Source organism: Ctenocephalides felis, unplaced genomic scaffold, assembly GCF_003426905.1.
Source record: "Ctenocephalides felis isolate EL2017-DRISC unplaced genomic scaffold, ASM342690v1 CF-g0.4_SCAFFOLD_01170, whole genome shotgun sequence".
NCBI lineage: Eukaryota > Metazoa > Arthropoda > Insecta > Siphonaptera > Pulicidae > Ctenocephalides > Ctenocephalides felis.
The window spans coordinates 55573057-55587009 of NW_020537324.1; the positions used below are offsets into that span (position 1 = coordinate 55573057).

At 29.7% G+C, this 13953-nt stretch overlaps 1 protein-coding gene across 6 annotated transcripts; it reads right to left on the reverse strand.

The window, feature by feature from the left end:
- Positions 1 to 2193: 2193 nt before the first annotated feature.
- On the reverse strand, positions 2194 to 5434 carry LOC113368470 (cyclic AMP response element-binding protein B-like). Of its 6 annotated transcripts, none has more exons than XM_026610018.1 (6): positions 5024 to 5434; positions 4476 to 4571; positions 4010 to 4138; positions 3728 to 3935; positions 2979 to 3104; positions 2194 to 2873 (listed from the first exon to the last, which is right to left on the reverse strand). In XM_026610018.1, the coding sequence occupies exons 2-6, from the start codon at positions 4563 to 4565 to the stop codon at positions 2680 to 2682; spliced, it is 747 nt and encodes a 248-aa protein (XP_026465803.1). In that variant the 5' UTR covers positions 4566 to 4571; positions 5024 to 5434; the 3' UTR covers positions 2194 to 2679. The 6 variants fall into 6 exon arrangements, with proteins under 6 accessions (XP_026465803.1, XP_026465798.1, XP_026465799.1 ...); XM_026610013.1 differs by having other exon boundaries at positions 2194 to 2909; XM_026610014.1 differs by having other exon boundaries at positions 2194 to 2906; positions 5024 to 5433.
- Between the last annotated feature and the right edge of the window lie 8519 nt (positions 5435 to 13953).

Consider the following 13953-nt stretch of genomic DNA (forward strand, 5'->3'; position numbering starts at 1 on the left):
TAAACATAAATGAATGAATTAAATATATTAGTTGACATATTTGAGGACTTGAATAAGTGCTTTGATACCTCCAGTACTTACAACTACACATATTAAACTTAAAAATAAAACAAGTAATAGCATACCGATTTATTATTCCTCCTTTAAATAAAACATTAATTAAACTTGTATGTTCATTAACTTCAAACGCACATCACCGTTATAATCTTTAACACACTGTAACATCAAACAAAAAACCATTTCAAATTATTGTTATTTATAGCACTGCACAAACGTTTGTCTCACTACTAGTCTCGATAAACACATCAAATAAAATGGCGGACGGTTTGCTGTCGCTCTGTTCATTGGCCTATCAAACGTACACTAGCGGCGGAAAAGTGAACTACCGTTGCCATGGTGATAGATAGCATGCATAGATGGCGCGAACGAATAAAAATTTGGCGGCAATTCTCAATCAGATTCATATAAGACGTAATTTTGAAATTGCCATACATTTATTAAGAAGAACTTACTAATCATCAACTTACTAATGTATTGAAAAAGCTGAATAAGGCAGAACTCATGATTTAGATAAAATGAGTTTCGACAACATGTAAATTATCCACTTAGAATCTCATCATTAATTGCAGCTAATTATTTAAAAAAAATGTTTTTCATCTGGTGTATCATCAGGCTCTTAAACCTATATATGAATATATTTTTAGTAGCATTAATAAACAATTAGAAATTCAAAATTTAGGCTTAAATGAAGCCTTCGAACATTTAGTTACTACTCAAATATTGAATTATACAAGAGCTCAAATTAATAATGTTACATATTTATAATTTTATTTTGCAAATGATCAATTAATAAATATGTTTTACTTTGAAAGCTAAGATTGAAAAAAGACTAGTCTCAAAAGTGTATAGATAAAACAAATATTGAAAATTATAACTTCCTATTAAAGACTTATATTGAAAAGAAAATCGTAATTGAGCATAGAGAAATATTAAATTATTTGTATCACATCAATTATTAAAACAACAGAATTTATGTAAAAATACATTCATTTAATTATTTACAACGTTAAACATGTTCCAAGTTTAAGAAAACACCAATTATTACATGCTAAATTTCCATTCTGTAATTCAGAAATGAATAGAATTATCAGTAATCTTAAGTACAATTACAAACTTGAAAGCAATGTAAGTATAATATAAATGTGCACATTATAAACAAAATAAACATATATAATACAGGAGTTTATAAATATATTAATATGGCATAACAATTTAGACACGTAGATGTCATCTATATAAATAAGTCAGATTTGGATAAAATCTGTTCATATAATTTAATATAATGAAAAACATTTTTCTGATCTTTTAAAAAATATATGTTAGAACATGCTTTACGAAAGGCATTCCTCGAGTAGATAGATCTATGTCTTAATATAAACATTAATATATACTATACCTAAAATTAAAGTGAAATATACAATTAACTAAATTAGGCAAAAAGCTCTCACAATGTACAGATATTTGGTTAAATGTAAGGTAGGGACCATCTTATAAAAGGCACTGCTTATGTATTCATACATATAAATATATCATCAGAACATGTCATAATTTAATGATTTCATTTAAATACAAATACACAGTATTTTTTAATAAATGAAATCTTTTTATATACACATAAAACTATGTAAGGATGCATCAATAATTTGTAATTTTTATATTATTTACACATTCAATTTATTTGCACGTTTGAAAGTCTGGCAATAAAAAACTTGCATTTTTCACTTTAAATTAATATCATGTGATAAAATCAGTTTAGTTTCTTAAAATGTTTTAAATGTGATAAAAAAATAAAATATTGGGGACGTACTAAACAGGAAAATACTTTTCTCTCCTAATGTTTTTAAATTTTTGAAACAATAATGCAAGTTTTTCATATCAATTTCCTCAATCCTCAAAAATCAGAACATTTTACATAAAATAAATTTTGATTTGAAAAAGAATTAAAATGTGATAGGTGCATATTATAAAAAAGTTAACAATTTTAAGCTTTGGCTCTGTACATGACAATCACAAGCCTTTATAGTGATATAAAATATATTATTACATCTCATATATATATAATTATCTCATATTTATTTTTTTATATATCTCTCTTAAAATTTATATCTGTTATGGTAATATAATCATTATCTTTAAATAAAAATTAATAAATCATACTTAAAAATAATTTGATATTTAAATTTTCTTTATAAATATACATTATATACAAATTCTCATTATGTTGCATATCTAGCATTTTATAATTTAAAAACATTATTAACAACTTCTTCGTTGATGAAACATCTAATAGTCAATACCCAGATCACATTTTACTCATTAGCATGGATAAAATTAGTCGCAACAATTTAATTTTCAAATAATAATTTAAAATATACTATAAATATAATTATATAATCTGGAAAACTTTAATAATTAACTGTCATTCGTGTTGTTATGCATTAAGTAATAAAACTTGATTACTTGCCTGATACTTCTCTCCTCGCTGAGTATTTTACAGAGTCAACCAAATATGCTCACAAATGTCTAAATATATAGCAATGATCAGCAAAGCCTTGCACAATTTCATGCTATGAAGGCAAAGGTTCTCAAGGGTACTAATTCTCATATGCTATACTAAATTCACTCTGCTTTTTGCTGACAATATAGTTCTTTTAGAGATTTTAATTCATCAATTAAAGTTTTATTTTGGTTCTCAAGTACTGCAACACGATTCTCTAGACATTTTATATATTCCTTCTTTTTCCTTCGACATTCTCTGGCCGCTTCTCTGTTTTTAAGCAATCTCATTTCCCTTTTACGATTTTGATCCTCTCCTAAAACAGATCCACTTAAAGTACCACTTTGTGCTACTGGAAAATAACAAGCACTTTTAACACTGAAAATTAAAAATGCATGTATCATATTTTAACAGCACTCACCTGGGACAAAGAATTGACCATCCTGTCCTGATGTGTATTGTACAATTGTTGCTCCAGTACCTCCTTGCATTGTGAGTAATGGTGAATCTTGACCACTAGATATTTGTAATGCTCCCGCAGGTATCACTGCAAATAATTTAATTATATGTGAAAATTATAATAGATTAAAAATTAAACAAATTAATAAATAATAATAAATAAAGAACAATTGTCATATTATACAGTACTTTCTAATTTTAACCCTTTAGCTATGAGCATAGCCTATAGGCAATATGTGTGCACATAGTCATCCAGCGGGTTGACTCTTACTCTGAGATTTATTACTCTACTATTTTACTATTACTGGTTAAAATATTGAGAATTCCACTTTGTTATTGTTATTTATAGTTCTATAAAAGTGTAATTTTTATTTTTAAGTATTTTTTTATTGATAATAATTAGCAAATCTTAAATTATGTTACCATACACTGCCATATCTAAAGTGTTAAGCAGCAAAAGTGATATCAGTAAAGTAAAATAAACGCTTGTTATTTTCAAACAATTTTCTATGTTCATAATGTATTAAATTTGAGAAACTTCTGAATAAATGATATTAAATGTTTTTGATTTTTTAATAATAATTGCATATTTATTTATATAATCAGTTAATAACTTAGACACTGTAAGATCCTGATTTATAATCAAGAAAACATTTTAGAACGTATCAAACTCAAAAATTATATCACTGAAAACAATATAAAAAGTAGTACATCGATATGTACCAGCTATCTCACCGCCTCCCAAGTCATTCAGAATTTTTCGATAACTTGGCCTTCTGGTTAACAAATCTCGACGTTTTTTGGGACTTTCTTCATCACTAAATTCACTATTATCATCACTATTAGATTCAGCCATATGCATTGGAGTTGTCATAAGAGTGGTAGGCTCTGGTTTTATTTGTAAAGTTTGCAAACTACCCTGCAGATATTAAATAATTTTAATAATCAAATAAACAAGCAGTATGAAAAATGAAAATCTTATTAATATAGTACCTGTGTCGTATGTATAACTGAGTTTGTAGGTTTACTAAGAAGAATAACATTTCCTTTTGAAATTTGCATTGGAATATTCGTAGCAGATTGGATCACTGACTGCTGAGTGGGTTGAATTACAGATTGCACCTGCAAGCAGAATGATATTGATAATATATTTTATAAAAAATTAAGGAAATTGATATTCGAAATTGAAGTTTCATAACACCAAAATTCATTATATCATTATAAAAAGCCTCACAAGTAAAACATACTAAAATAATAATAATATAATCACAATAATAATAATATAATTAAAACAAGAAAACAATTTTAATTTGAAAAACTTAACGATATGTATATATCGTTATACATATATAGATTCATACATATATTTATATTTTTATATACATGATTAAGTGTTTGTAAGGCATTACTTAATGATATTATAAATCAAATTGTGATGCTATGAGTCTTAGATGTTTACCAAATACTGCTGTACCTGTTCTGGAGCAGGTGGTGGGCCTAAAGGATCCAGCGAAGGTGGTGCCCCATTCTCCTCCACCAGTCCCTCCATTTCGCCCTAGTAAACATATTCATCATTAACACACTAACCTAAAACTTGTGAACACTAATTCCATGAAATATGAAAAATTATCATAGTTGTAAGTCAACTTAATTATATGGCTTCTGAATTTGTTTAATTACACGTTGCACTAAGAATAAACAAAAAAATGTTACGCAAACATTATAACGACGCAAAAATAAATGCAAACTGACAGTCAGTAAAGGTACATCTTCAAGATGTTGAGTTAATTTCAACAATATTGTAGATTCCAGAATATTATTGTTATGATTATCGATGACGCCATTCGTAGAATTTATTTATTGTCCACTGCACTTGTACACAAATAACAGTTGCCAAATGTAACATGTTTGTAAATTGATGATTCAATTTCGAGTATAACCCTATTGAAAGGGATCGGAATCGATGTTATTAATCTGTATGTTGGTCTTCGTTTGATAAGTACTTACCCACTTACGTATTTATCGTCACTACGTTTTGATATTCGGAATGGGTAAATACGTATGAGCCACGTCAAATTCACAAAATCGTCACTCACAGAGAATATACTTGTAAACTGCGCGTCACGGTAAGATGGCGGCGATCACAGTCACAGTCACAGTCACAGTGTTGCGCGCGCACGCCCTCCCTAGTGGAAATGGGAAATACTTTTCCATGCAAATTTCAATCGTATACAAAATACATTTTAGCTCAACAATCCATTAACTTCCTTCATTCATATTTGCCAAAAACACTGTTGCATCATAATCTAAAATTCTCTTCCTTACAAGTGCGAACCTTATTATAATTTTCTACGCATTATACCGAGTTGTCAAATATATCTACTAAAATTATTTTTTGCACATGTTTCTGATATGTATCTGGCCAGCTTATAGTTAATTCTTCAAGTAACATATATGCACTAGTAAGAATGATTCACTGCTACGCACGTATTACGTCATCTGCATTTGCGTCATGCAATGACGTCATCGCTATGTTTCTATAAACATCTAATTTGCATTGGCAATGATTGATTAAGAGAAAATATAAGGCATAGCCTTAAATTATGAGTTTTTAGATGTTTTTAACTTCCCATATGGTAAGTTATTGTGATCGTCCAAGAATAGAAATTGAATTTTTTTTGTATATCTTTACGTTTCGAAAAGAAAAGAAGAAAAAATGGATGTGTGTATGTATGAAAAAATACAATTTTTGCTCCACGTTTTCGGGCGCACCGATTAACCGATTTGAATAATTCAACTAGTGGTGCCTTAAGGCAAATTGCTGGAACTCCCCGTACCTAAATAAACAAAACTTAATGAATCGGATTTAAAATGAAGGACATTGTCTAATATTTATAAGAATTATATAAACTGACTTGCTAAGTTTAAATTTAAATACAGTTATTTATATAAGTGAGCTTTAAAACTTTTTTAGTGAGCTTTTGAAAATTAAATCCGAATTATATTAAAAAAAAATTGGGAATTAGAAAACAAATTAAATACATTTTTTTGCAAAAGCAATTGTTTCGTCAACACAAGCAGAATTTTTTTTTGAATCACGATAAGATCGGATGTTCGATCAAATCGGATGTTTAGTTTGCTCAAAAACTGCCATTTTTTGCACATTTAGCACTGTATCTCCGAAACGGCTAGACCTGTCCTTCGGAAAAACTTATCGCCACTTCTCCCCATCATTACAAATTGAATGTTTTTTGGATCATTCGAATAGGTTGTTCCGTTCTCTTAAAAACTCCATTTTCATTTTCTGCACTCTTCGCTCGATATCTCCGAAACGGCTGGAGATGCCTTTGCCAAAAAACTAATCAGCCCATCTCCCTATCAATAGGAATCGGATATTTTTTGAAACATTCAAATCGGTTAATCTGTGCGCCCGAAAACCTGGATAAAAATGCGGACACACAAAAAAACACACACGCGCGCACACACACACACATAATTTTTTTTTTTAGGTATGGCAAAATGATCAGAAACCTTTAAAACGTGTAAAAAAATGCTAAAATTTTCAATTTCGATTTTTGGACGATGACAATAACTTATCCTACGGGAAGTTAAAAGCATTCGATTTCTATTGTTGGGGAGACGTGCTGATTAGTTTTTGGCAAAGACAGGTCCAGCCATGGTCCAGCTATTTCGTAAATATGGCCAAAGAGTGCAGAAAATGCGAGCTTTTGAGGGTACGGAGCATCCGATTTGAATGATTCAAAATATAATTATCTATTAGAAAACATTCAATAATATACATCACTAGTTAAATTTTAAATACCAATAGGAGGTATCGAAAATTAAATTACTCAAAAACGAAACAGAGAAATCCAAGGCAAAACTCATGGACCAATTGTACAAGAGAGTTTTGGAACATCATCATAATCGTATATTTAACAGATACAAATTATGTTTGAGAAGCCATAATGGACCGACAGGAAAAACAGGAAAACTTACAAACCAGAAGTGGACGATGGCACAAGAAAATTCTCCGGTTTTAGAAAAATATATTAAGAAATAATATAGTAAAGAGATAAATAACCAAGTGAGGAGAAAGAAAGTAATGGATGGAACTAAATGTCCGAGCTGATCTTTAAATGTGACAATGATGATCGCTCCTCAGAAGAAACCTAAAATGAATAAGATTTCGATTCACAAAATGGGGAGACGCAACAAATACTAAAGTAATATTGAGAATAATGCTGCAGAAGATTTGGATATTAACATGACTCATATGCGATTGCTTCATAGTTTGCAGTCAACTAGAATAGGTTTATAGCCTAAAAACCTACCTTCGATATACCTATAAATTATAGGTACATTGAAGGCATCGATTGGCAAAATCGTAGGCTAATACAAAATTTGTGCAAGGAGCAGACTTTTATCGTATCAAAGCCAAACCAATAGCATTGAAAGCTGGAGAGGGTTGCGGCAATGACACTGCAATTTCTGGATTGGAGGACGAAGAAGAATCAGCATAAAGTGACATTGAAAACCAAAAGCGAATTTTAAAGGATGATAAATAGAATCATCTGATGTGGAAAAACGACATGGAAACGATCAAAATAGGAGAAGATTCATACATATAAGATAATAAGATAAAACCATTTTTAACCTATTTTTTTTGATAAACATTATTTTGTCTGGCACATAGGTAATGTGTTAGAAAAAGATAACATCAGAAACATGAAGCTATAGCTTTAAATATTAAATATAAATATTCATGCAAGCATATGCATATTTATAATATTATAAAAATTCTGAATACATACCAAAAACTTGCATTGTCATAATAAGTATAAATGGAATTGGGCTTTCAAATGCGCTAGTTGTTTGATCTAGACTCTAGTCTGGATCATATGGGTGTCAAACTCGCGGCCCGCGGGCCGCATGCGGCCCGCAGCGGATACTTTTGCGGCCCGGCTGCCCGCATATGTTGACAAATGATAATATGTAATAAATAACAATTCAATGAGGAAAAAAATAAAATATTTAACTGCAATAGAAATATGCTTCTTTATTAAATTTGTTTTATTATTGGGTGTATTATTATTATTATAGATATATTTATGTTTTGGATGAATTAGCGTAGCCTTTGTTTCACTGAATGACGGGCTCGATGCAGATCGAAACGTATGGATTAATGAAGCGAATTTCCTAATTGCTTTAGTTTTTTTTATTTAGTGCTACTGCTCGAATCAACAGACTCATAGCAAAAGATATATTAATGTCATATATATATATATATATATATATATATATATATATATATATATGCGGCCCGCTTGAAGTTAGACCTTGCTTATGCGGCCCGCTTGTAGTTAAACCTTGTTAATGCGGCCCGATTGCACCTTCGAGTTTGACATCCTTGATCTAGAGACTTCAAAACAGAGGTTTCAGGTTTTATTCCCGCTTCTGTGAGCTTGATGTCAAACAGCAGTGACATCGGTTTTCACTTGACAACTTATATAGATAGCAATATGATTCCAAGTAAAAACAGCCCTTTCCGTCATTACTGCATCAATAAAAAATCATCAGTATTACAGAAATCATAATTAAGATGAAATACAGAAAGTGATGAATTAAGAGCCGTCAAACTATCGCGATATTCAAATCTTGTTAAATTTTTTAGCTAGTTCGAAGAAAATAACCCTAATAAATTTTTCATTAAATTTATGCAATATATTTTAAATTTGCAATTTTTACTTTTAATTTATAATATATATTAACCTTTGTTTGTGAATAAATATGAATTTTAGTCTATTACTAAATTTTTGGTGTTATAGAACGATGGCTAGTAGTTCTAATTTAAATCTTGCCGATAAAAATGTATGTAAAGAAAAAATGTATCAGCTCAAAAATTTTGTTTAAATAGATTATACAACAACTGTACTCAAGGGCTAATGTAGATTTAAAATTGTTTACTTTAATTTATAAAGTTTCCGATCTCTACATCAACTATCTGGAGTATTAAAAAAACTAATCTTTAAATAGATAATAGTTGGTTGAATGCTGGAAATGCAATGTTTGCAGAAAATAATTATGGGATGGTTTAGCTTCATTGGATTTTAAGTTGATTAAACAATAAGAATAAAAAAAAAAGCAAATAATTATGTTTTTTCATTGATCGTGATGTGCCTAGATTCAAATTAAATATGAAAAAAAAAATCATAATGTCCCACATAGCACGCGTCAAACCGCGGTCGCACCGCTTTAGCCCATTTTGAACCCTCTAGGTTAACATTGATCAAAACTGGCACATTATTTGACCGTCAGTGGGTTTATCTGAAATTTGACCTTTCTGGTTCAACCAGGTTTAACCAAATAGGTTCATTTTTGGTCCAGACTTATGACGCATGCGCGATAGATACTGCGCATGCGCAGTAGGTAGTGCGCATACGTAGACCGAGCAAGATGCCAGGTAGGTGAGCGCCATTTTAAATTCGCGCTTGGCTTGGTTTATTTATACGTGATTTTGTTGATTTATTTTTCTAAAAGAAACTCCATATAAATATGTCGACTAGAAAGTTTCGCAAATCTATTGGCTTTGTGACAGACCGACATTTTAGAAGGAGGGTGAAGTGGGAATTCGAAAGAATAACCGCGGAAATAAAGAAAGAATTGACTCTTTCCAGTGTAAATGATAGTGCTGTTCATCAAGTTGAAATTTCAACAAGTGTCAGTACTCAGGGTGATTTTGGAATGCAATTTAATGATCATCACGATCAAGGTAATTATAAATTAAATTTTATCTAATTATTTAATAGTAAAGATAATAGAAAAATATGTAAATAATTTAGTTTTAGCATGTGATCAGAATGATTTTGGTGCGACATCTTCTCATGAATATGAGAATCAAGGTAATTATGAATTTAATTATATATAATTATTTAATAATAATAATGTTTTAAAAATTAATATATATTTCAGGCTCTGATTCTGAGGAGAGCCTCAATGGAGAGGTTATACCAGAAGTCTTTGATGTAGAGCAATTTTTAGCAGAATGGGCTGTTACATACCAGGTTCCTCATAATGCTGTATCGGCACTGCTTAAGGGTTTAAAAAAGGATGATTGTTTTAAAGATTTACCAGCAGACTCCCGGACAATTTTAAAGACGAGAAGGATAGCAGTATCGAAAGTTATGAACCCAGAAGAATATATTCATTCTGGATTGTTAACTGGTTTGAAAGATTCTATTGATAGATTGAAGTTAAATTCTTCTATCATTGAATTAGGAATTAATGTTGATGGTTTGCCTGTATCAAGTTCCTCGAATATGTCTGCATGGCCTATATTGTGCACCATTATTCCTACGTATTAATATATTATATACGTATTGCCATAAACGTAAAAATTATATTACGTATTAACATAAATATATTTTTATCATAGGACTCTACTGCGGGATTGAGAAACCTAAAGATTCGAATGAATTTTTAGGTGACTTTGTTGATGAGGCGATTGGCATAGTGAATGAGGGTTTTGATCACAACGGAAGTCATTATGAGACTCGAATTAAATATTTTGTTTGTGATACTCCTGCAAAATCATTTATTCTGAAAACAAAAGGACACACAGGATATTGTAGCTGTTCAAAATGCCTTGTTCAAGGTTCTTATATTAATCGTAGAATTTGTTTTCCAGAAATGCAATCACCTGCAAGAACTGATGAACATTTTAGAATCTTACAAGATGAAGACTACGATAATGGCTATACAAGATTGCTTGAAATACCTCATGTTGGTTTAGTTAGCAACGTACCACTTGATTATATGCATTTGATTTGTTTAGGTGCTGTTAGAAGAATGTTGTTGCAGTGGATTTTGTTAGGTTTATTGTATTATTTTATTAGTTTAAGTTTATTATATACTTGTATATTGTAAGATTTTCATATAATATCATTTTGATAAAATATTACAGTAAAATGCTTTGATTTTTTTTTTCATGAAAATAAATATTATTTTAATCTAGAATTGCATTTTTAATTCATTAAATATTCATTTCAGATTTAATTCATTAAAAAAAAAATTATTCACGTTCCATTTTTAACCCATTTGCCAAATTTGATCGAACGGTGTTCAACCCATTTACCAAATTTTCGACCTATTTTCAAAATATTTTCAATGTGTGTGCCAAATTTTGACCCCCAATGGAACTTTTCTCAATCCATAATATATGCCAATAAGGTTGACTAATATCGCAACCGGGTTCGGACTTTAGGTTCATTTCTGTGCGAAGATTGACCTAAATACACGTATGTGGTGCGACCAAAGTTTAACCGATCGACCTAAAAGTCGAACCACAGGTCGCCCCTGACTCGCACTTGTGCTATGTGGGGTAATATTGAATACATAATAAAAAAAAATCTTATAGTATTATCTTGGGTGAGGCTGCAGGTATTATTATCTGTAACTATACTTACACCAAGAAAATGGATGTGGTGAGTATATATTAGCTACATTATTGTTATTTCGAGTAAGATTTTTTATATAATGTAAAGCTTCTAGGCAGAGAGTAGAATGTAAGGAGATAGTTATAATAAAAAATAGAACGACCTATACCTATAAATTAAAATTATTTACAGAAGCTAAGTGTAAGCTTGGAAAATACGGTGATGTCCAAGGGATGCGGACACTATTCTAAACTTTAATAAAATAAATCCCTTCTCGGCGAAAGCCTATACTATTTGAGATAATCGTTTATTTTTAGATCATGAACTCATTACTATGAGAAGTTTTATTAAAATTGACGAAAACAAATTTTTAGCAATTAATTACAATGAAATTACCCAGCCGATACCAAAAACTAATCCAACGATTTCCAAACAAAATGGATATCGAATGGTCATTCGATAAATTTAATATGGGACGAACCAAAACAAATAACAGATGTTCTAATCCCGAACCCGAATAACATCCTTCCTTAATGACTATATTTCTCTTGTAAATATCTAACAATCTTCAATTTATTGAATTATTCTATAGAAAATTGAAATGGTAGTGAATGTTCATTTTTGGCTGCTCTACTTAATCCCATTTCACTTAAATATTTTATATAGAGATATCAAATAATTCAGTAAACCCAGAAACCATGGCAAAAAATCATAAATATAATTTAAAGTAATTAAAATTGTATGTAATCAACAGACCATGTAACTGCAACTAGAGTGAAAATTGTATGAATTATGTATAAAAATATTAAAAAATTTCTCTGCAATAGTAACAGTAAGCATTGATCTACAATCCGCATTTTTATCGATTTTTGACGGTTAATTAATTGAAAATTAACGTAAATATTAATTACTGAATATTGTTATATTAATTTATTATATTTATTATATTATGTATTAATACCAATATGATTTAATTATGAAACGTATTGACGATGAAAAGCGATTGTTTTATCCACAGAAATTGTTGATCCTGAAAGATCTTGTGTAAATTTTTAAATTAATTAATAAGTATTCGTTTAGACTTTAGGCAAGTTGTATAAACTTCCCGATTAGTGTATATATAATTGACTTAACTAATGAGAAATTAGCAACTTTTATAAATGTTAGAATTTTAAAATTTGGACACGGGCTATTATTGAAAATTTTGCTGAATTTTTATATTGAAACCACTTTTCATAGACCTATAATATTTTTGGAAGAAAAAGAATCTCAATTTCCACCTGTTTTTGCATTTTCAAAATCGATTCAGGATTAAAACACGAATTTGCACTTTTCTACGTATTTCAAAGAAACGGCTGGACCAATCCTTGCGAAAAATGCATAAATGCAAGATATGATTGAGTTTCATCGAAAGGCTTTTAAATGTTTGAAATTGGTATCAAACAAATCAGAATTTCTATTGCAAAGATAATATTAAACTATCCCAATTAATAATAAAAATTAAATATTAATAATAATAATAATAATACATTAAATAAAAATAATTTTATAATATTCCACATCAAGTGGAACAACAACTTTCAAGCATATTTGAACAACCCTTTTTATCTTTCGCTGTTGTAAGACAAGGACGCTGAACCATATAATATTGCAATATAGAGCAGAAAATATATTAAACTAGCTCAACAAAGTAAACTTTAAATAAAACAGAATAATTTCAGAATATTCCGTACAAAATTTACAACTACCATATTTGAACTACCGTTTTTTTCCTTCCGTTGGTCTAAACGCGAAGACATCAAATCCGAGCCATAAACTATCAAAATCGATAACGAAAAATACATTAAATTGTCCTAATTAATTAAAATATTATTAGAATGTATGAGAAATTTGAATTGTAAATGAACTTATTTGCTAGCAACGATGAACTTCAAATCTTCCGATGCGTTAAGACGTGCCATTCTGCCTTCCTTGGTCATATATATAACGCGAAAGTAATGTCGAGTACTTATCATTCAGATTTCATCAGTCCATCAGTACATAGCAATAGGTGTAAAAAATAATAATATACTATAATACTAGGATAAATTGGTTTAACAGGAAAATATAGTGACATAGTGATTGTGTTAAGAGTGCAAAGTGGTTTTGATAGTTTTATACAGGAGTACCCCAAGGTTTGTTTATAGGAACAATGCATGATATGAAGGATTATTTATGTAACTATTCCGGGATAAGCTTTCTCTCCTTGAGATAAACACTTTCATTTTGAATAAGGCGATATATGATAAACATATGGCTCTTTTTGTTTTTCCTGTGAAACTTTACAGTTATCGTGTATAAAGATGCTATATTTGCAAAATAGCTGATTTAATAATAATTAAGTTAATAGGATAAAGAATATAGTGAATTCATATCAATCACCTAATGTCAATTACAATTCAAACTGAAGAGTTTCAAAAATACCGGTTTAATTAAAAGTTCCGAAATTATGGCTCTTCTAGT